Genomic DNA, 24031 nt, shown 5'->3' on the forward strand with positions numbered 1-24031 from the left:
TTAGAATATTTCTTTGCAACTATACCGCTGACAAGAAACTCAAATGACCCTGGGCTCGAGATTGTGCAAGAACATACGTCATTTTTTAAGTTGACCGCTGAGCAGCAATTCCGTTGAAGTAGAACCAAATCTTCCAGCCAATAACTATGAACGTAGTCATCAACAACAATTGCAAAATGGCTGAACGGGAAAGGAAAGTCTCTGACAATAATTCGTCTTCTACTTGCACAAATACAAGCGGGGATACTGCCAGCAAGTAAGACAATAATGACATTAGTACAAATTATGATTTGGACAAATGACAGACGATCTGTGTTGTTTTTTTTTAAGATTCGATCGCGTGGTTCTTCTTCATTTCTTCATCGTCTTTGTATCGAGCTTTGCACTGGGTTTATTGTTTCTTCATTCATCACTAACATTCTGGAGATTACAGGTGGGTAAAGGAATGCTTATCTTACATCAAACACATGATCACAGAGAATTTGAGCCAGCTGTTATTTCTCGAAATTTACCTCAAATCATTTTTTCCTTTTTTCGAACTGGTTCCGTCCAGAGGGCAATCGTAGTTTCGATCAAAACTGTTCTAATTTATTTTGTTGCGTATCAATTCGTATTTAGTTATAGCAAGACTAACAGTTACATACAGTTACTTCAAAGTTCTTCGATACGTAATCTAACCCTTTAATGAAATATTTTGTTCATGTAATGAAATCACACGTCTGGTACCACTTCTTGTTTCGATATCGAATTTCGTCGTTTCGCATTCTTCGTGATATCGTTCTTTGTTTGCTAATTATTCATCCTTCGATTTAGTTAACACGCAGTTGTCTTATCGCAGACAGAGCGTAGGATACACCTGTGTTATTAATGGGTCACTTCAAAGGCTTGTAACCCATTCTGGCCTAACTTCCTGTTTGAATAATATTTTTAATATGTTTTTTTAATCTCGAAAGTTAAGGAGACTACGGAAAGAGAATACAATATTTCCGCCCGTCCTTTAGAATCTTTAATTGCGGTGGATCTTTATCAGTTAATTGTTACAATGAAAGTGTTTCACAAACTCTAATTTTAATCGCCAATTGGACTACGCTTTATGAATAAATTTATTATTGAAAATAACTAACAAACGAAATAACTACACAGTTTTAATTTTAGATTCATCTTTGTAAATTATTGTTACGTTTATGTGATGCTTTTCTCCAAATCAGTTTACAGCGCTGGTTACATTTTTATAAATCAAAAGATAGACACATTTAAAGATTGATACAAAGGGAAAACTTTGACCGATTTAAGAGTTCTTTTATCAGACTTCACATTCCCCAAACAAACCTCTATTAAGTGGACATTAAGTGGATGCAGACACTTTTGTTAAAAACCTCTGTTAACCCTTTAACTCCCATTAGTGACCAAGACAGAATTTCTCCTTGCAATATCAGTACATTATCAACCAGATAAGTGATGAGAATAAAGAATAATATCAATTTGGGGATAACTACTTGATCCAATACTAAATTCTCTAAACTAACTTTATAAGAATTGTATGGTTGACGGCAAGGAGAATTAAGTGGTTAAGTGGACACCAGACTGAATTGACAATGTAGAGTATGGGATTATGTCCTTGATTAAAGAGTCTATTAAATATAATAAATCCAAAGAGTCATTGTACAGTGCATAATTTGTCATCACTGTTTTTCTTTAAATGTTTTTGCATTATTACCATCAAATTATTAGTTGGTCATGAAAAGTTATGAACTAGAACTCTAGATAGCTTCGCTAACAACATGGACCTTAATCATAGTACAGGGTAACTGTTGAATGTTGATTGTTAACATACATTGCACAATTCATACAAACCCTTTATTAAGCGGACACCTTCTTTAACTCCCAAGATCTGATAGTTAATTCTCTCCTGTAGCTGCTACACATTTCCTTGTAAATTAGTTACAAGAACTTGGTGTTCAATCAAGGTAATAATTATCTTGTACCTGATGAGTTTGAATATTCTCATTACCTGTTTGCTGGATGATGTATGGATACTATAGGGGGAAGTTACTTGTTTATCACTTATGGGGGTTTAGGAGGTAAGCAGACGCTTGAGAAGGTCCAGAGGGTGTCAGTGTAATAGAAGTTTCACTATATTTTTTTAATCAGGTGTAACTGATTTGTAAGGAAATGTTTAGCAGCTAGAGGCAACAATTGATTCAATTCAATTCAATTTCAATTCAATTTTATTTGTTAGCAATACAATATTATCACAGTCCTAGGTGACCCGCAATTAGCAAGCTATTCTAGGCGGGCCACCCTTCTAAAACAAGTGCTGTCTCTGCTAAGGATCACATACCGATACAATTAAACAAAGATAATCATTAATAAAAATACAATTGTTAAATAAAATAAAATAAAATTAAGTCCGTTGAATAATTAAATAATCAATTGCAAAGTTATCAAGATATATAATACAATTGAAACAAGACTTAAACGAAGAGTTACTTTATCAAGAGATATTTACAAATTTCTGAGCAGCGTATATCAACATTCATCTCCTCATTTTCCAAAAGTTTTAACAGGCGATTTTTAAGTTCACGCTTAAACGGGGTTCTGTTTTTAATACGAAGTTCTTTTGGGATGCTATTCCACAATCTTACACCTATTCTAGCAAAAGAAAATAAAAGTTGGTTAGTTCTAGACGCTTTAACGTACAGATTAGCCGTTGCTGAGAATCTTGTGAAATGGTGATGAACCTGCTCGGAGTGGATAAAGAGCATAGAAATATTAGACGGGGCACGGTGATTATCAATGTCATGCATCAAAGAGGAAACCAAATGAGAATAGAGCATAGTTATTGGTAAGATTCTGGAGTTAACAAATAGCGGGGCACTATGAGATTTGCTATCCGCAAAATACATTAGTCGTAGAGCACGTTTTTGTAAAATGAGAACCTTATTTAAATGAGTGTTAGCAGCTTGTCCCCAGGCAATAAGACCATAAGAGATATAGGGTTCAATTAAGGAGCGGTAGATGTTAAGAAGTGTGGCAAATGGGACAAGATGTCTTAACCTGGCAATTATACCAATTCCTTTACTAACTTTAGATGAGATATAATCAATATGATACTTCCAAGAGAGGTTAGGTAATAATCAGATCTAGAGAGTATATGGGTTGAGAAGAGGGATGTTGATATTGTTTTGTCTATGGTGTTTGTTTTGCAGATTTACGAAGAGAGTGGATTCTTTGATAACACTAATTTAGATGCCAGCAGTCGTTACATTCCAAAAGATGACATTGTCAATGTTGTCACCTACAATGCCAATTCAAGCTTCTCATTAGTGAGATGACATTCCCAAACAAAATGGCTGAGACTGAAAAACTTACATATGTTCACATGCATTCCCATTACTGTGAGTTCTCCAAGGTAGTGATCATCACCAAATGGTGGAACGGTTAGAAATCCTCCAGTGGATCTGTGCAAATAGACACAAACTGGGTACAATAATTGTCTGAATTTACGTATGAATTAACAGAGTAAGCATGTGCATTAATCCCCATGCACAACTCTGTGAGGCTTACATGGATAAGCTCTAATTTCAAACACTGCAACAGTTGTCATTTCTCTAAAATTAAATGCAAAACTTGTGGATTAAGAATTTCTCAGCATTATGCTAGAAATATAATCTCAAGGTTTAGGAAAAAACTTGAGAACTTTGAAGACATGAAGTGCCGGCAAATTTTAGTTTGTATATTATGATGGTTGTCAGAGCACTTGTCAGAGCCTAAGCATCTTGATGCCTAAGTTACATTAAGATGTATTAATTTATTATTTTGTGTAGGCTTATTGAACCTCATTATGGTGGGGGTTTACTTGGGACAGTGTTGAAGTGGTACTCAAACTTGTAAGAGCACCTCCCCTTGTGTGAAAAAAATTTGAGTTGTGAGGATATTTATGAGTGGAAAGAATCAGAGCAGTTACATTTTGTTCTACCATGATAATCAGTTGAGTGAGGTGCAAAAATATTTGGCAATGGGAATTTTGACTGCAGAGTAACAATGCGGTCATGAGCAACCTTCCTTGTTTCCGAAGGTAACTAAATCTCAATAGCTGTGTGTCAAAACTATCCAGTAACATGAAAGCCTGTCATTAGAGGTCCAACAACATGTTGGCACTGAAAACACTGGAAACAAAGCCAGTGGCCAGTGACAATGCCACAATTTAGACGTCCATCAGGCCCCAACCAACTGAAAATGGTTGTATATAATTCTGCTTTTGAATTTGATGCTTATGGTCTTGACAAAACTATATTGTGCAAGCAATGGCATATATACTATGGTAGTTTTTATAGATCATAACCAACAGAGTCATAAGCAGTGTTGATAATTTGCTTCTGATTTGTTTGGTTTTTTTCCACATTGTATCACTTTGACTCTGTCGCCAACTAAGACGCTAATGAAAACCAACCTCAATGCAATGAGGCTAAATATTATTTAGCTCAAGTTCCAGTGTATAATGTAAAGTGGCAGTAGAATCATGTTCAGTTTATAATATACTACCACATAATATGCACAAATTTGAAACAGTATCATTGTAATTACGAGAGCCAAAAAAGTTTTTACCCCAAGACACAGGTCACACCAGTATGAGGCCAAGCTTTTTTTTTTTTTGTACATGGCCAAGTTTGCTGTGCAAAAAAATGTTGCATTTGGTATTTATGTTACTTATAATCCAAAAATGTTTTGTCTCATTTGAACAATACAAGTGTTACTGCTATGCACTGAGTTGCTTATCCTAAGAATTCACTGGTTGACCAAACTTGACAAGGATTTGAAACATGTATTTGTGAATATTATAAGTAGCTTGTGGTCATGTACATGACAGTTAATTTTGATAACTAAAGAGAACAGTTATGATAACAAGATAAATTTAAACGAATCAGATTTATAATAGACTGCTGCTAGCAGCCATTAAGTGATGTATAGTAAATTGATACAACAGTTGTGTATGTATATAATTGTTTACGTAAGTAAATTCAAGCATTAAAATTTTTGGGGTGAGTTAATTATAATAAAAGCAACACATTTTTCCAAAAAATACTTGTGAAAGTTGAGGTGATGTGGAGGAACTGTGTAATGGTATTGTTAGATTGAGTGACCACGCCTCGGTTCAAAGCATGGATAATGTTATCCACAGGATAAATCTCTATCTGGTGGATAGTGCTCTACGTTTTTTTTCACAGTTATCCGCTGGATAGGGATTTATCTGTTGGATATACAACTGGACCTAACCTTTATACAACTGGACTTAAGTGGTTAGTGTGCCCTACTCTTGATTGTTAGACAATCAAGAGCATTTTTAGTTGGTAATCAGCTCCTTTATAACTGAGGCCCTCGGGCAACTAAGGTAGATAGAGTGGCTATATGAACCACCTCATGCAAGGCATGCAGCCTATCTAACTTTGATGTATCCCCCAGCTTCCCCTCCCCTTTGAAAATCCCAGCTACTCCCCTGCAAGGTCGGTAATGGAAAGGGCACTCCCTTTATTGGCATGACGAAAACAAGTATGCACATGCGCCAACCGACAGGGCACAGCTTCTAGTGGTTTTAAGTCGTAACAGAGTACTGCGCAATTTTGGTTACAGGTACTGAGGAAAATACTTTGCGTTCTGATATATCAGTGTCAGTTTGGTAAAACAAGATATTTCAATATATGGTATGGTATGAAAACTAAACGGAACTACAAGAAACTTTTCAATATAAGGAAAAATGTGTCGACCTCAACAGGTTCTATAGTTAAATTACTCAGACCACACTAAAGCTCTCCTCTTTCCATCTCATTTGTATCTCAAAATCTTTGTAAAGATTAAAATCATAAATTTTTTTTCTTGTTCTGAGAAATACTCAGAGAGAGCTAAAGAGAAACCTTAAATAAGTCAACAAGTAAACCCTGGGCAATATTCGGACAAGCACTTCCAACGGAATGATTGACAAGACACTCTACTATCGCTTCTAAGTCTAGAGCATCCTCTAGCTTTCGTTTCTCCATTCTTGTTTCTTCATTCAGATTTCTTCTTTGCCGAATTGTTCCTTGATCCTATTGAATTCAATTAATACAACTCAGGTGAGTTATCGATATTATGGCAACACAGCGGAACACAGTGGTGAAATGTCGGGCATGGGCGATGGGATGAATTCTGGCCGGCCGCGTGCCAATTATTTCCCGCGTAACTTTTGAATGAAAACGCAAGAAACAACTGCTGTCACGTACGTAAGATAACCCAAACAAAAATTAAATTGTTTATAGAAATACGTACACAAAAGTAGGAAAAAAGAAAACTCGAGACTTTTCCGAACGCTAAGCTTATTGAATTACGGGTATCCGTTTCATTTACAATTCTGTTTGGAGTTTTAACGAAAAAGTTAGACGCTGTTTAAACACCGTGACTTACAAGATTATTTGGCTCTTTTTAACTCGTGTAAGACGCTGACGCTCTGACGAAGGGCATTCTCTCTAACGAGGGCTGGGCTAACGCTGGAAACGTCAGCTTCGAAACTCTAAACGGTGGCTGAGTTACGTTATCAACTGAGTTGATAATACTGAATTAATTTAATATAACTGATGTTTTTCTTTATCATTCTATCTTGTCTGCTTGATACTGTATTGATATTACAAGGAGGAATTCTCTCTTGGTCACTCATGGGAGTTAAAGGGTTAAACCAACCTTAGCAGGCTTTTCATCCATGAAATAGCTTCTCATATGCGGGTTGAAGTAACTTGCCAGAGCGGCTACACTGGACTCGGCATGTAAAAACACGTCACACTTGGCTAAGAGCAGAATGTCCATCAGCACTTGGGTGCCAATTTCTCGCTCGTACGGGTGAGTTGCGTTGTATTTGAATTTAAATACATGCGGAGGCGTCTGACTGTGATATTCCTTTGCTCGGAAAGCTTCTGTGAAAACAACCTGCAAAGCAATAAAGCAACAAAAATCACTGGATCAAAATATGACCCCCTGGATTCAAATTTGACCGCCCCCCCCCCCCCTTCACGATTGCACAGCAAGATGGTAAATTTCCACTTGTTACATAAAATCGCCAAATTTTATCCTCAATAAAACTTATAGATTTATTTGGAAAAAAAAGACAAACACAAGTTTTGAAGACAAATGTTGTAAAATTCGCCACACGATAGCTTCTTTGTCTTTAATTTTCCTGCAATTAGTTACTTTAAACAAGAAATGAAATTTGATTGTTTGTTTTGTTTCAGGGTCGCTTTCTCGTTGTTTGGGATAGAAATGATACTTAAGCAAGAAATGGTGCAATTTGGGAAGAAGTCGCACTACCGAGAGCCAATCAGATAACAAGGATCACCAGTGATTTCCAAATGGGTGTAACAAATCTGTCACAAGCAAATGCGTGAAAATCTATTCCTGTTTTCCTTTTTCGTTACTAGTAAATTAACACTTGTAAACTTTGAATAGAGCGACTGCAACGCTGAATGGACTTACACTATACAAAATCAACACTAACCGTTTCTTTTCCAAAAACACCAATAAATTTTTGGATAACTTCATTGTTGTCGCTGGCGATGAAAATCTTTCTTGGCTCAGGCAAAGTTTCAAGAATTTCTCGTGCTCTCTCCACCCAGCTTATCACGGACGGTAGCTTGTGATCTTTCGCTTCCATCCAGTGATCTGTTGCTCTAACTTGAACTCCTAAAAGAGTGAACCCCGCCATATTTCGACGATAAAATAGGTCTGCTCTCTCTTTTACTCGAGAATTGGGCTTAACATACTGGCGAATTAATTTGTTTACACGGATTCTTTCCGCTGTTGTTATGATCCGGCTTTCACCATATCCCTCAACGTCGCTTCTATCACTAAAACTATTATCTATGATCGTTGTCCTTAAATCAGCTTCATCCATGTGACTAAAATGCTCTAACCTGACTTCTGTAATATCTTTAAGGCTTAAAGGACAAAAAACATTTTCAACTTTTGATTCCATTCCTTCGTTAACAGGCTCGAAATACCACATCCACGAGTTTACAGCTGGGTCCCGCGCGCAAGCGGAATTACAACCTCTCCAGAACACAGTTTGCTGGTTGATTCCTAGAGCACGACACACCATAATATGATCCAACGTGAACAGGAGAAAGGAAGAGAACCCACTGCCGCCACATTCAGTCATTGCTGGATCTACAACACAAACCGCCGTTCCAGAAGTCCCATAAGAATTTTTCCTGATCGCACCCACAAGTCCGTTCTCTTTCTGAAAGCGTTCTCTTAAAATTTCAGTCTTTGACAGAAACCTGAAGCTGTGGTTCAATTTGCTTTTCACTTGTATAGTTGATTCTTCCCTTTTCGACGATTGGTGATAGAAGCTGAACAGCAAAATAACGGTTAAAACAAGCCATGCTGGAATTAGATATCGAAGCAGGAAACGAGCAGGTTTGAAATTTTTGATAATTTTGACAGAAGCCACCCAAGCCGGTTGCATGTTATCAACGAAGAAAAGTAAAAGCGAAATACTTTTTGCTATTTTTATTCCGGATGATAAATGGTGCAAAATACAAGGTATTTATCATAATTATGTATTCAGATCGAACACAAATGAGCATAATTACGCAGAGAAACGACGGGTGTCAAGGAAGTAATAGAGAAGTGAAAGACAGGTCCAACCGTGAATCCAATAACATGCGATGCGAGTGGTTTCCCACGTTACGAAGCAGAGGAAGACGCGCCATTCGGGCTCCAAGTTCATCAGATTGAGGAGACCACTTGCCGGGAGCCTTACTCACGGAATAGTGAGTCAGATCCAAGTTTCATTAAGAAGAACGACAGCTGCTGGGCTGTGTTAGGTTTCATTAGAATTGATGAACACTTTTCAGTGATTAAACAGTAGCAATTGAGTACTTCAAGGGCTTTTACGACTATTAATGAACGATAGAAAAAAGTGAGGGACAGTGCAAAATTCGTTCAGTTTTGAAAAGAGCGATGTATCACACGAGAATATTTTATTTATAACTGAGATAAAAATGAGCACGAAAAGAGCTCTCAAGTGACATTTAAAAAATTGCTTTTTCAAACTGACGCTGAATGTTTTTAAACAAAAGCTAACCAGTATTCCTCTTTGAAATGGCTAATGAATGACAGTGTAATTAACATACGTAATGATTGTTCAGCGTCTTGCTGGTTAATCAAGTTTAAATTTAGATTTTCGTTTTAATTTGCTACCATAAAAAGGCCTTCTCTTCCCTCAGCTATTAAAAAATGACCAAGTTTCTTCCTCTAACTTTAGCTGTGGTCTGGAAACGTTCGCAGTTTGATGCGTTTTTACCCTATTATTTACACGGAAACACCAACAATTCGAAACCGCTGAAGAAAATGGCCTTTGAACGCGTTTTTGACAGAGGAGTCTTTTGACTGAAGCAGGTGGAAAAAAAAGGTTTGATCGCGGTGACGTAGCATTCATCCTATGCAAAAATCAGGAAGTTTTAGCGAAACGCATCAAAAAGTATGCGTTTTTAAATGAAAACGCAATGTTAGGATAAAAGGTCTTAACTGCAAAAATATCGCAAATAAACTGTGAAATTCAGGCCCAAACCACACTAATACGCTTTTAGAAAGGCCAGCAACGCGATCAATATAAACCGATCTTTCCCGAAGTTACGTTCACTAATTAAACACAAAGAGAGCAAAGTTAGACGTTCTTTTTTGTTTTTTAATTGCAACAAGGGGCTCTAAAATAGTAATGAATGGAGTAAACAGGAAAATGGATCAGCGGATTGTGACAGTATTTTTGCCGGATGTCGGATTCAGAGCGAAATTTTAACGGATTTGCAGATCCTGCAACGGCAGTGGTTTGCAGTTTTCATCGATTGTTGGGCCCGAACTTTGGATTTTTTTTAATTTCGGATCGTATATCTCTGCGATCGTTGGAAATGATTTGTTTTGTTTGTTTTTGTGTGTGTTTGCGTCACAGTTACTGAGGTTTTTACTCACAGACAAGACTTACCGAAAATGGCTTGAAAGTTGTGACGTGTTGCCAGCGGGAAGTGCCATTTAATCGATACTTACTGAGGCAGTTAGGGTTATCAGACATATTGCAGCCAGCTGAGGGCGGCTTCGGTAATTATCTATTAAATATTGCTGGGTCGAACGGGGTACTTTTTTTTAATATTGAAAACTAAATCAGCGAGCAGCACTCTGCGAACTGTTGCTGTAAACCTTGTTTTATTGCGTTTCGTCTATTTGTCGTAGACATCTTCAAGACTTCTTCTTTACAAATATTTATTAGCCATAGTTAGCAGCCATTACGTGAGCTAGAAATGCCAAATCTTTTTCTCACCTAACCTTAAAAATTTGTCTGTTCCTGTTGGCAAATCCGGTCAAATCTTTATTGTCTTTAGCCCACGTAATAGCTGCTAACTACGGCTTATGAATACAGGCGTTTAGGATTTACGCGTCGAAACGCATCGGAGAGTAACAAAAGTTTTACAACAACTGTTCGCTAATTGCTGCTCACTAGTTTAGTTTTATAAAAATGGTTTAAAAATTAATAAATTTGTAAAAAATTGTTCTGTTTGTTTGTTAAAGGTCTTACAAAAAGCGTGAGAACGATATTTTAAAAGTTGTTTAGCTAACATACAAAAGATTTATATATGTTTTACACCAATCCCCTTGTCAAGCGGCAAACGGATTCGGATTTACGGATTTGATTTTAAATCACAACGGGTCTGAAAAAAAAATGAATGGAAGGCTTTAAAACAACAATAGTTGTAGACGTTTGTAAGTGACTCAAGCCTATTGGCCATAACACCTTTCAGGTCATTTCTACGGCAATGTAGAGCTTCTTTTTACAAGTTTTTCTATTAAGGCCTCGATCATCGAGGAAGGACATAAGATTTTGCAACAAATTGCCCATTCTCGTCCATAGAGGGCATGGGAAGCCTGGTAATCAGCACCTGCGCAAACATGACGGAAGTGCCTTTTTGGAAGGACTGTATACGATATGCGATATACGGGCTTTTCTACAGGAAGCCCATGTAATAACATGCTTTTCCACAGGAAGCCCATGTTATAATAAACACAAGAAATTTATGCACAAGAAATAAATCCAGTCGTAACAAAGCGGAAAGAAACCAGTAATATAGTTTCAGAGTTTAATGATGTGAAACGAGTAGACAGACCGCATTCTCATTAAAGGTGGACTAAAGGGTTACACCTTTATACTCTAATATCGGTATGCAAATTCTTCATACAGTCCTCTATATATTTCCTAAGGTGCTGGTAAGGAGATTTTGTTTAAAAATCAAAAGCTTCTTTATCTAATGATTATTTCATTTATTGTAAGGAGAAATTTGATGCCAGTCAGTCTGATAGGTAAAAGGATTCAGACAACCAATGAATCGATAAAGAAAAACATTTTTATTCAATTAAGACACAGGTGAGTTTGCCTATCCTCAAAGTTCAGAGGGACTGGAAAAGAGCTATTAGATCAATTATGATTGGTCAGTGGTTTCCAATAGCAACTATTGAGAGAAGTTAAATATACAAGTCAAAGTCAGGCAACATGAACTCTTCCCAAGCAATGAAAAAAAAATGAATGGAAGGCTTTAAAACGAACAGGGGAACTTTCAGTAAATAAAAAATAATTCAGCATTTAAGAGAGTGTCTCTGTAAGAGCGGTCCGGTCGATTTTGCTTGCGACACGGATTTCGCTCGTTTCTCGTGTGTTGTAAGACATTCATGTACCTATACTAAAACCACAATCAGTTTGATCGGATCTCTTTATTTTTCAGAGTTTTACGGAAATTAAATTTCACTCGAGCGAAGGCTTGTCGTGACACTTTTCAAGACTTTAATTTCATACAACTTTGGAGGACAATTTACAAAAAACTACGGAACTCAGCAAAAAACAAATACCACAGCCATGTATATTAACTCTATCTTATCTATCGAGGCGACTTTCGTAAACATCACGTGTCAATCAAGGAAACAGGAAGACTTGAATGACACCTTATCGGTTCGCCTAAATCAAACACGCCAAAACCGATCAAATTCAAGGTTAATTTTTGAAAAAGTGAGGCGTTCTTAACTGATCCAACTAACATAGCTAGGAAGTAGGTGCCATAGAAAAGATAACTACAGAAAAAAACTTTGCGGTCCGACCTTTACGAGAACTTTACAACTCCGTGAACTTACCTAATTTTCGGCAATCTCAAGTTTGGCCGCCATTTTGAGGGACTTGCCAACATGAAGCGTAACCGATATAAATCAAGCAGGTAAATCTAAAACCGTCAGAAATACATACGAAAGCAATTCAAATGAACTTTTCTTTCAATTCAAGCGGCAAAATTTGAAATTGTTCGTTAAACTTACAATCCTCATGCAACCATTTCTTTCAACAATTCAAACACTACAACTAGTGTTCGAATTCCCCTCGTCGATTCCACCGCAAGAAATAACCTGTGCCACCCAAGCTTCGACTCGAATATGAAGTACGAATCAAATAACATAGCTGCTTCATCTTCGCGGCAATATCACGCTGGTATTTTGATTTTCCGATCGACAAGAACGGTGATCAAGAATCGATCGGTTTGTTTACCTCGTAAACGTGACCGCTGACCAGCCGTTAAGTGAAAACAGCATAGCGCGGGGTGGGGTGGTTGGCGGGCTTATCGTCATAAGATATTCGAATGCATGCTCAAAAAGCTTTAGGACTATCAGTCTAAACAGTGAAGGCATGCTTCGAGGTAAAGACAATTTTTATTTTATTCTCATAACTTTCTCCTTTAAATTAGAACTGGTATTAATTAATAGAGTTATCAATATATTTTTAACCGGGTACCCAAATAACCTTTTTGCTTGTCATCAGTGGTATAAAATAAAATTTCTTTTCCACCAGAACCTTTTATTTATGCCCCATTGCACGGAAGGAACACTATACTTAGAATGTTTGCTCTAAGTAATTTTTTCTGTTTCCAAGAATGTATGCAAAGTGATAGAGATTTGATTCATTCCGCTGACACGTTCTTTTAAGTTATGGCGCGTGCAGGTTTTTTCTATCAAAAGTCGCGCGTGCAACACACCGGAATTGAAAATTCGTCGTAAAATCGCGCGAACCTTAGAATGAGTTTGGGCAACTTTGACTTCTGGCGAGATTAAGAGGATGGTTCAAAGGACCCCTTCAGATTTTTTTCAGGACTATAACTGAGATTTGTTAATAACTATGATAATCGTCATCATTAGCGGACGGTGCTTTTTGCCCATTGTTGTCATCATTATCGTTATCACGCCGGAAGAAGTATAAAGCCGGCATGTCGCCTTACCTAGCTACACAGAAAATTGTTCTCTCTTTTGCTCCCCTTAGATCCTGGAAACTGTTACTATTAAGACGATCAACAAGAAAGCCTTTATAATTATTGAAACTTTTGATTAACAGAATGTAGGAAAAAATCGGTGGGGAGAGTTTTTCGCGTATCTTACAATCTGAACGATAGTTTTAAATAAAACAAATAACAATTCATTCAATTTACCTTAGTTGTCTCGTGTTTAAAAGGGCGTTTCTGGGGACCGTAGATTCTTCTCTGATTCTTCTTGTCTCAGCCAAGACTCACTATCATCAACTTTTTTCTTGTGCTTCTTACGGCATGGGACACAGTGAGCTGAGGTAAGCGATTGCAAATTTCTCAGTTAAAGTAAAGCCCAGTAGCATCCATCAGGAATTAAAAACCGACATGCACTGTTTACTTTTATTATTCTTAATCAAATAAGGGGTGTTTTAGTCTGCAAATTTAATCATATCGGTTAATGAGAATCATACAAACTGAGGAAAACTGACGGAAATAATTGTGAACCGTACGCATGAGTAAGTAGATTGCGTTGTCAGGTGATTTGATCTTCTACAAAAACATTATTGATTATCAACCGAGCAACTTTGTACATATTTCCATCTGTGATGAAAAGCACTTACACATAGATCTATTTTTTTTCAACGTGATGTGTACTTAAGTACCCTTCATCTAATAAAGAATTTCTTCTCTTTTCGAACAGATATGTCACGTGACAAAAATAGATAACAGAAAATGTTACTGAAGACCACCTGATTCAACTGGAATAATAACTCCAAACAGCTTTTGAACGTCCTGAGACATATGCAAGGTAATTACATCTCTGCCTTGGATACGCTTCCTGACACCATCATGATCAGGATACTGACGTGTTACCTTTGCACTTCTCCAAAACTTCCCCAGAGTGTAGCGATGCCTATAGCAAATCCACATTTTTTTTTTTTATCCTCCTGAGCGAGGTGAAATAGGCCAATCCTTGCCAAGATTAGCTCATTTTCACTTAAAACCTCTTTAAAAAGGTGGCAGCTTATCAAATGATGTTTTACTTTGTCATTGCATTCAGACAGTCGTACCAAACCACTTATGAACCAAAGTTTTTTCCATCTTTGCTATTCAAAAAGCAGTCCTGAGACATAATGAACGTCTCGCTTGTGAACGACTTCTTCCTGTACTTGTAATTGTTTCCAACGCGATACAAGTTCGGGAGATCTAAAGGAACTCATTATAACTTTGTATATTCGATACGATTTCAATTTCCGCGTCAAAGGAGAAGCCTACTGTAATTCGTGAGTGGTCAGTGGTTACGCTCGTGAGGTAAAGAATGGGTTTGTGACTTTCTCACTCAATTGAAAGACTCGCGTCACTCTTATGAAATGGTTGAACGGAATACAGACTTCGAGTAGTCTCTTATTTTTCTTAAAGATAGTGAGGTCACGCGTATCCTGTGAGCATGGTGAATCCGCGAGACGCAAGACTCGTATCTCGCGTCTTCGCCGCTCCACGCTCTCAGAGTTGGGCAAAGACAAGACACGTTATATCCGGTGCGATACAAGAGGTTCAATGGTTATATCGATTATTTAAACACATTTACGTGGTAAAGATTTGTTTTTAAATCTATGAATTGATGCTAGTCCTATTTGGAACGAAATGTATTTGAAATAAAAAAGAATACTAAGTAAAACAAAAGTTGTCTGCAACACGAAGTATGCCTTCGCATTAAGACTGAGAATCCTAATGTTTATAGAATGTTCCCAAAAACCTTCTGATAATCTGCACGCATCCACCCCGCCCCTCGCCACTGAACCGTACTGTTTTCACTCAGCAGCTGGTCAGCGGTCACGCTTACTAGGTAAACAAACCGATCGATTCTTGATCACCGTTCTTGTCGATCGGAAATCAAAATACCAGCGTGATATTGCCGCGAAGATGAAGCAGTTATGTTATTTGATTCGTACTTCACATTCGAGTCGAAGCTTGGGTGGCACAGGTTATTTCTTGCGGTGGAATCGACGAGGGGAATTCAGAAAGTTGTAGTGTTTGTATTGTTGGAATAAATGGTCGCATGGGGATGGTAAGTTTAACAAACAATTTCAAATTTTGCCGCTTGAATTGAAAGTAAAGTTCATTTGAATTGCTTTCTTATATATTTCTGACGGTTTTAGATTTACCTGCTTGATTTATATCGGTTACGCTTCATGTTGACAAGTCCATCAAAATGGCGGCCAAACTTGGAGATTGCCGAAAATTAGGTAAGTTCACGGAGTTGTAAAGTTCTCGTAAAGGTCGGGCCGCAAAGTTTTTTTCTGTAGTTATCTTTTCTATGGCACCTACTTCCTAGCTATGTTAGTTGGATCAGTTAAGAACGCCTCACTTTTTCAAAAATTAACCTTGAATTTGATCGGTTTTGGCGTGTTTGATTTAGGCGAACCGATAAGGTGTCATTCAAGTCTTCCTGTTTCCTTGATTGACACGTGATGTTTACGAAAGTCGCCTCGATAGATAAGATAGAGTTAATATACATGGCTGTGGTATTTGTTTTTTGCTGAGTTCCGTAGTTTTTTGTAAATTGTCCTCCAAAGTTGTATGAAATTAAAGTCTTGAAAAGTGTCACGACAAGCCTTCGCTCGAGTGAAATTTAATTTCCGTAAAACTCTGAAAAATAAAGAGATCCGATCAAACTGATTGTGGTTTTAGTATAGGTACATGAATGTCTTACAACACACGAGAAACGAGCGAAATCCGTGTCGCAAGCAAAATCGACCGGACCGCTCTTACAGAGACACTCTCGTAAACCACATATACTCCATTTCCTTGCAAAACTGGTTTTTACTTGAGCATTTTAACAATAGCCTCCAAACTCATGGCCACCCTTAAATCACCATCAACATTCAAAGAGCCTTGCATGTAAGCATCAAAAGCTGTTGTCTGTCCATAAAATATCTGCTGCATATCCTGCACCCCCATGGTGAGCACCACATTGGGGTTATCGCCCGGATTCTCGGTATATATTTTTCCATGTCCATTCTTCAGATCTAAATACCATGTTCCTCCATTTTCACCAACAATGTCAGAATTGAAACATGCCACCAATTTCCTGTACAAGTTTCTCACTTAGAACACCACTGACCAGCTTGACAAGCTGCTCAGGAGTAAGCAGATTGGACCCAGGCTCTCCGTTAGAAGACTGTGATGGGTCAACTGATGAAGCCATGGGGGTAGGGAGAGTGGGTCCACTTCGGGTACTGCTACCATCAAAGGCTGCAAATGGAAAGGAAAAATGTCCATGTAGACATTTCTACAACATAAAAACACTGCTTATCTCAGAATGATGATAAATTTGGTTTCACTTCATGTTTGAGTACAGAAGAATCTCCTTTTCACTAGCCAAACTCAACCCATTCATTTGGGCTTGTCTGGCATGGGTTTCATTACAATTTTTGCCATAAGCAACTACTGATGATGTGATCTGCAGCTGCATACAAATAAAGGGGCTGTAAGCAAGAGCCAGACTTTTTTCCATAAAATACAATATCTTCAATTAAATTTACTGCAATAAATACTATCAGTCTAAAAATAGTCTTAAAATGAATCATTTCATTTTGGATGATGATACAAATGGTATTTAACCCTTTCACTCCCAGACACAGGCTTTGACTTGATTTTATGTGGTTGTGACTTACTTGGATAAAACTCTTGTGTGTGAACTTTCGGATGCAAGCTGTCAATGTCATATTTCGCGCAATCTAACATCCTGCCAATAACAATGCTCTACTTCAAACTTTCATCAATCTTAATGCTTGATATAACCACAAACTCTGCACCTAAAAATATCTGCAATCTTTTTATTTCTACACAAGACATACATCAGTATAATACCCGATCAGCATCTTCGGGTAACTACTATATTAACTATTCTAGGCTTAATCATCATAAAACTCTTTTTCTATCGTTGGGGCTAAAATTTGGAACAGCATTCCCGAAAGCTATCGAAGTCTGCCGAAGCACATATTCAAAAAGAAAATTCAAGCATTACTATTTGCAACTCTAGGAAGTCTGGATAGTTATGCTGACACTAGCACTCTTATTTCTGAAATAAAAAAGGCATCTTAATTATAATTCAAACATAATATATTAATTTACTTTTTATCACCTTTTCCCTCTTTTGTCAAATAATGTATGCAAAATCCAGTAATTCGCATAATTCGTGTTTTTGTAATTCGTAATTGTTGTATGTCCTTAACACCGCCTGCCTAGATTAGCTCGCTATTTGCAGGAGGTGATTATTGTACAAAGATTTTCCTGCAAACTTAATAAACTTGAAACTTGAACTTGAGCACTTTCATGTTTTACCCTTTGTTTTTGTTGATTCTGCACATTGAAGTTCAAAGATTTCTTCTCAAATTTTGACCTAGCACTCTTGGGAGTGAAGGGGTCAATTACAGTTAAATATAATTGATTTTTTAATTAAAATCTTGTTGTAACTGTAACAATAAATTAGCTGCTGTTTGTCTTTTTTTCCTGGGCTTACAGCTTTCCCTGTTAGCCTTGAATGAGGTTGTCTACAAAAAGCTTGACCATTTTGTATCTGAATTCCATGACATCTGAATTTGAAAAAATATATATTCATATATATATAAATAAATATATTAAAAGCTCAGACAAGGCCTTAGATAGCTATAAGGAAAAGGGCATTCATTGGGATCTCAATTTAATTTTGAATGTTCCAAAACGTGACTAAAGTAATCTTGAAACCTTACTGATAGATTTCATTGTAAAGCATTAGCTTAAGAAACTGCGGCATGCAAGTGACCGATTCGATTCTCAGAATTATTCTAGTTTCCGTTGCACCGAGCGTTATGTAAGCTTAATTTAAGCAGTTATACCTATTCTTTGATAAGATTTTGATCACGTAACGACTATCGCAATTTTTACTCACCACAAACTTTCAAAATCGTAGCTTTATAGATGGCCTATCAACCCTTGTTTATACCAGTCAATATGTCAACTGTTGTCCCTTCTTTTAACTCCACGGCGTCAACGACTTTTTTTTTCATTTACAACACTCACGCTGTTCTAGTTTTCCCAATGAACCAAAATAAAACCTTTCTTTAGAAATGTTATATTAGGCAAAACAGTTGAGAAAAGAAATAACTTAACACACGAGCGATCAACCGATGAAAAGTACATTCAAAGATGAGCGCCAAATGGAGTCTTCTTTGTTTCTGATCACGGGCATGATCACGTGGATCGTTTAGGACTTGTCATTGGCTGTCGTTTCCTCTGAACTTAAAGCGGTGATGCCAACAGAGGAGAGTGCGTCTCATAAAGGGGAAGCATTTGTACAAAAGACAGAAGCAACTATATCCGATTACAGAGGTGTGTTAGAACTCTGGTCCACAAATGGTTATGCACTGTCCGAAGTGTAAAACAATTTTATTGATAGCTGACAGACAGAGAAGAACAACAAGTAAACTTTAGAGCTGTTATTATTGAAGTGTGACTTGCACTTTTCATTTGTATATTAAGGCGGACGTGTATTTCGCACCAAAAATAAAAAGAAGTAATATTTTTTGGGAGATTCAGTGATTGGGACATTAAAGAAATTAAATTATGAAAGGAAACTCGGTTTGTACTTTTCACTAATAACAAGTCTTGTTTTAAAAACATTTTCAGATCAGGGTTTTAAATAAAGTAAATTGAAGAAGTAATTTAAAAGGTGTAAAACAGGACCTGAAAAAAAATTTCAGGTCCTATTTTCAACTACTAGTTCAGTAGTGTTCTTAACTGCAAGAACCTCTTAAATTCATTTCTTCACCGCAGTGCAAATATATGAATTTCATATATCTAAAATCATTATTCATCACTTGGATGGTTTGTTTGGACCCAACAAATTGACCAGCTCCCAATTGGCTTGTTAGCTCAGTTGGTAGAGCGTTGCACTGGTATTGCAAAGGTTATAGGTTCAAATCCCATACGGGCCTGAATTTTTTTCAGGTCCTATTTTCAACTACTAGTTCAGTAGTGTTCTTTAAGCTGCGAGGATCTCTTAAATTCACGAGACATTTTGCATCACAATAAAAACTTTTATGATCATGGAATCCAAGAGTCCTTTGGGGTTAGAAAGCAAATCTATGATATGAGTACATTGGATTAATTGGCAATTTGCATTTAACATAATTGACATCTGCTTTATGAAAAATCCATATTAAAGTAGAGATTTACTAAAACTTAGTTTGAATAATAAATTTAATGATCTTTAAGTTATAAACATATACATGTATGTATATCTCTTGGTAAATTTTGTATAGCATACCTTTTATTGAGCCAAAGTTTTAAGCCTCTAAAATTACTCCTTTTCTTAAATACTTTTTGGAATTGATTTGGACCTCAGGGTATTTAAATTGCCTCAAATTCAATTCTCAGAAATTCCCAGGAATTCCACCCTTCTTAAATTATAGGTAGTTTGCATAGCTGAGAATTCCTAGGAATTCTAAGTCCTCACAGAACTGGAGTCTTCTTTTCCCAGAAATTCCAAGTAATTCCAAGCTTTTCAAATCAGAGCTCATTTGCACAGTTGGGAATTTTTGAGAATTCCAAGGAATTCCTAGACCTAATTCCAAGACCTAGCCTTTATAAAACAGGACTTAAGTGGTTAGTGTGCCCTACTCTTGATTGTTTGACAATCAAGAGCATTTTTAGTTGGTAATCAGCTCCTTTATTACTGAGGCCCTCGGGCAACTAAGGTAGGTCCCCTGCAAGGTCAATAATGGAAAGGGCACTCCCTTTATTGGCATGACGAAAACAAGTATGCACATGCCCCAACCAACAGGGCACAGCTTCCAGTGGTTTTAAGTCGTAACAGGGGTACTGCGCAATTTTGGGTAAAGGTACTGAAGAAAATATTTGCGTTTTGATATTTGGTGTCGACAATTTAATATAATTTATCAGTGTCAGTTAGGTAAAACAAGATATTTCAACGTATGGTATGAAAACTAGGCGGAAATGCAAGAAACTTCAATAGGAATAAGGAAAAATGTGTCGACCTCAACATGTTCTACAGTTAAATTACTCAGACCACACTAAAGTTCTCCTCTTTCCACTTCATTTGTATCTCAAAATCTTTGCAAAGATTAAAATCATTAATTTTTTTCTTGTTCTGAGAAATACTCAGAGAGAACTAAAGAGAAACCTTAAATAAGTCAACAAGTAAACCCTGGGCAATATTCGGACAGGCACTTCCAACGGAATGATTGACAAGACACTCTACTATCGATTCTAGAGCGTCCTCAAGCTCTTGTTTCTCCATTCTTGCTTCTTCATTCAGATTTCTTCTTTGACGAATTGTTCCTTGATCCTATTGAATTCAATTAATACAACTCAGGTGAGCTATCGATATTATGGCACAGTGGTCAAATGTGGGCATGCGCGATGGGATGAATTCTGGCCGGCCGCGCGCCAATTTCCCGCGTAACTTTCGATGAAAACGTAAGGAACAACTGCTGTCACAATTAGATAAGCAGAAGAAAAAATCAAATTGTTTATAGAAATATGTAAACAAAGGTAAGAAAAAAGAAAACTCGAGATTTCTCGAACGCTAAGCTTATTGAATTACGAGTATCCGTTTCATTTACAATTTTGTTTGGAGCTTTAACGAAAAAGTTAGACGCTGTTTAAACACCGTGACTTACAAGATTATTTGGTTCTTTTTAACTCGTGTAAGACGCTGACGCTCTGACGAGGGGCATTCTCTCTTACGAGGGCCGGGCTAACGCTGAAAACGTCAGCGTCGAAACTCTAAACGCTGGCCGATTTACGTTAATACCGAATTATTTTAATATAACTGATATTTTCCTTTATCCTCAGATCTTGTCTGCCTGAGACTGAATTGATATTTTGAGGAGAAATTATTTCTTGGTCACTCATGGGATTAAACAAACCTCAGCAGGCTCTTCATCCATGAAATAGCTTCTCATATGCGGGTTGAAGTAACTTGCCAGAGCGGCTACACTGGACTCGGCATGTAAGAACACGTCACACCTGGCTAAGAGCAGAATGTCTATCAGCACTTGGGTGCCAATTTCTCGTTCGTACGGGTGAGTTGCGTTGTATTTGAATTTAAATAGATGCGGAGGCGTCTGACTGTGATATTCCTTTGCTCGTAAAGCTTCTGTGAAAACAACCTGCACAGCAGTAAAGCAACAAAAATCACTGGATAAAAATACGACTCCCCCTGGATTAAAATATAATTCCCCCCTCCCTCCACGATTTCACTGCAAGATAGTAAATTTCCACTTGTTACATAAATCGCCGGGTAAAATTTCCTTACAGCCCCATACTACATTATGTTTTCAGTTCTTGAATGGAGAAAACAATGACAAAAACAATACATTTCCATTGGGAAAACAGATTTATAACGTAGCTAGTTAATTTTTCTTATCAAATTCAGTTGCGCAAGCGTGCTTCATATACCAGTGCCTGCTCATGACGTCAATTTTCCATGGGGTTGAAAATGTTATAAAACAATTGGTTCATACGTCAGCTGTGCGTTCATCGAGATATGAAGCACTTGGGAAGTTTGGAGAGCACTCAAGAAGCTAGAGTTGCTCTCGGTTACGCCTCGAGCAACTCTTACGCATCTTTCGTGCTCTCAAAACTTCCCAAGTGCTTCGTATCTCGATGAACGCACGCTGACGTGTGAACCAATTGTTAATTTGAGTTTGATCGTTTGTTTTGTTTCAGGGTCGCTTTCTCGTTGTTTGGGATAGAAATGATACTTAAGCAAGAAATGATGCAATTTGGGAATAAATCGCACTACCGAGAGCCAGTCAGATTACAAGGGTCACCAGTGATTTCCAAATGGGTGTAACAAATCTGTCACAATCAAATGGCTGAAAATTCGTTCCCGTTTTCTTTTTTTGCTACCAGTAAATTAAGGCTTGTAAACTTTGAATAGAGCGAATGCGCCGCTGAATGGACTTACACTATACCAAATCAACACTTACCGTTTCTTTTCCAAAAACACCAATAAATTTTTGGATAACTTCATTGTTGTCGCTGGCGATGAAAATCTTTCTTGGCTCAGGCAAAGTTTCAAGAATTTCTCGTGCTCTCTCCACCCAGCTTATCACGGACGGCAGCTTGTGATCTTTCGCTTCCATACTGTGATCTGTTGCTCTAACTTGAACTCCTAAAAGAGTGAACCCCGCCATATTTCGACGATAAAGTAGGTCTGCTCTCTCTTTTACTCGAGAATTGGGCTTAACATACTGACGAATTAATTTGCTTACACGGATTCTTTCCGCTGTTGTTATGATCCGGCTTTCACCATATCCCACAACGTCGCTTCTATCACTAAAACTATTATCTATGATCCTAGTCCTTAAATCAGCTTGATCCATGTGACTAAAATGCTCTAACCTGACTTCTGTAATATCCTTAAGGATTAAAGGACAAAAAACATTTTCAACTTTTGATTCCATTCCTTCGTTAACAGGCTTGAAATACCACATCCACGAGTTTACAGCGGGGTCCGGCGCGCAAGCGGAATTACAACCTCTCCAGAACACAGTTTGCTGGTTGATGCCCAGAGCGCGACACGCCATTATATGATCCAACGTGTACAGGAGAAAGGAAGAGAACCCACCGCCGCCACATTCAGTCATTGCTGGATCTACAACACAAACCGCCGTTCCAGAAGTCCCATCAGAATTTTTCCTGGTCGCACCCACAAGTCCGTTCACTTTCTGAAAGCGTTCTCTTAAAATTTTAGTCTTTGACAGAAACCTGAAGCTGTGGTTTAATTTGCTTTTCACTTGTGTAGTTGATTCATCCCTTTTCGACGATTGGTGATAGAAGCTGAAAAGCAAAATAACGGTTGAAACAAGCCATGCTGGAATTAGATATCGAAGCAGGAAACGAGCAGGTTTGAAATTTTTGATGGTAAAATTTCCGTACAGCCCCATCCTACTCTTGAACAGAGAAAACAGTGACAAAACAATACATTGCCTTTGGGAAAACAGATTTGTTTTACAATAGTAAGGGGCTGTGTGGAAACTTTACCCAGGGGACAGCTGCAAACTAATGTATATTGGTGCAAACAAATATATGTGGATGTAAACAAATATATATTATAACATAGCTTGTAAATTTGTCTAATTAAATTCAATTTCGCGAGCGTGCTTCATATTCCTACTGTGCACGCTCGTGACGTCAGGAAACAAATCCCTCGAGAGAAAAAATTTTCCATCGGGTTGAAAATGTTATAAAACAATTGGTTCATACGTCAGCTGTGCATTCATCGAGATATGAAGCACTTGGGAAGTTTGGAGAGTACTCAAGAAGCTAGAGTTGCTCTCGGCTAAGCCTCGAGCAACTCTTACGCATCTTTCGTGCTCTCCAAACTTCTCGCGTCCTTCATATCTCGATGAACGCACGCTGACGTGTGAACCAATTGTTAATTAATGCAAAAATAATAAAACATTACGTAAAAGTAATAAATGTTGCTGCAAATTAGTAAAAGCTCCAACAAATAAAAGCAAACATCACGGCAAAGTAATAAATGCTGCTGCTAACAAATAAATGTTATTGCTTCAAACAATTAAAAGTTGTTGATAACAAAAACCAAGAATCTCTGCGCGCGCGCAGGAATCGGGAGAGACTGGCACTAGTTGTTCAATGTCCAGAATGGC

The 24031-nt window shown here is 37.5% G+C and overlaps 3 protein-coding genes across 3 annotated transcripts; 1 reads left to right on the plus strand and 2 right to left on the minus strand.

Moving 5' to 3' along the window:
* Positions 1 to 123: 123 nt before the first annotated feature.
* Positions 124 to 4869, plus strand: LOC131785592 (uncharacterized). Its single transcript, XM_059102513.2, has 3 exons — positions 124 to 256; positions 331 to 433; positions 3210 to 4869. Exons 1-3 carry the CDS (start codon positions 147 to 149, stop codon positions 3333 to 3335), a joined length of 339 nt encoding a protein of 112 aa, XP_058958496.2. The 5' UTR covers positions 124 to 146; the 3' UTR covers positions 3336 to 4869.
* Positions 4870 to 5047: 178 nt separating this feature from the next.
* On the minus strand, positions 5048 to 8492 carry LOC131785591 (uncharacterized). The gene is made up of 3 exons (XM_059102512.2): positions 7520 to 8492; positions 6712 to 6954; positions 5048 to 6083 (listed from the first exon to the last, which is right to left on the minus strand). The coding sequence occupies exons 1-3, from the start codon at positions 8486 to 8488 to the stop codon at positions 5901 to 5903; spliced, it is 1395 nt and encodes a 464-aa protein (XP_058958495.2). The 5' UTR covers positions 8489 to 8492; the 3' UTR covers positions 5048 to 5900.
* Positions 8493 to 20520: 12028 nt separating this feature from the next.
* Positions 20521 to 23305, minus strand: LOC131785601 (uncharacterized). Its single transcript, XM_059102523.2, has 4 exons — positions 22761 to 23305; positions 22346 to 22715; positions 21281 to 21523; positions 20521 to 20697 (listed from the first exon to the last, which is right to left on the minus strand). Exons 1-4 carry the CDS (start codon positions 23303 to 23305, stop codon positions 20521 to 20523), a joined length of 1335 nt encoding a protein of 444 aa, XP_058958506.2.
* Positions 23306 to 24031: the final 726 nt, after the last annotated feature.

The sequence above is a fragment of the Pocillopora verrucosa genome, chromosome 5, assembly GCF_036669915.1.
Source record: "Pocillopora verrucosa isolate sample1 chromosome 5, ASM3666991v2, whole genome shotgun sequence".
In the NCBI taxonomy this organism is placed as follows: Eukaryota; Metazoa; Cnidaria; class Anthozoa; order Scleractinia; family Pocilloporidae; genus Pocillopora; species Pocillopora verrucosa.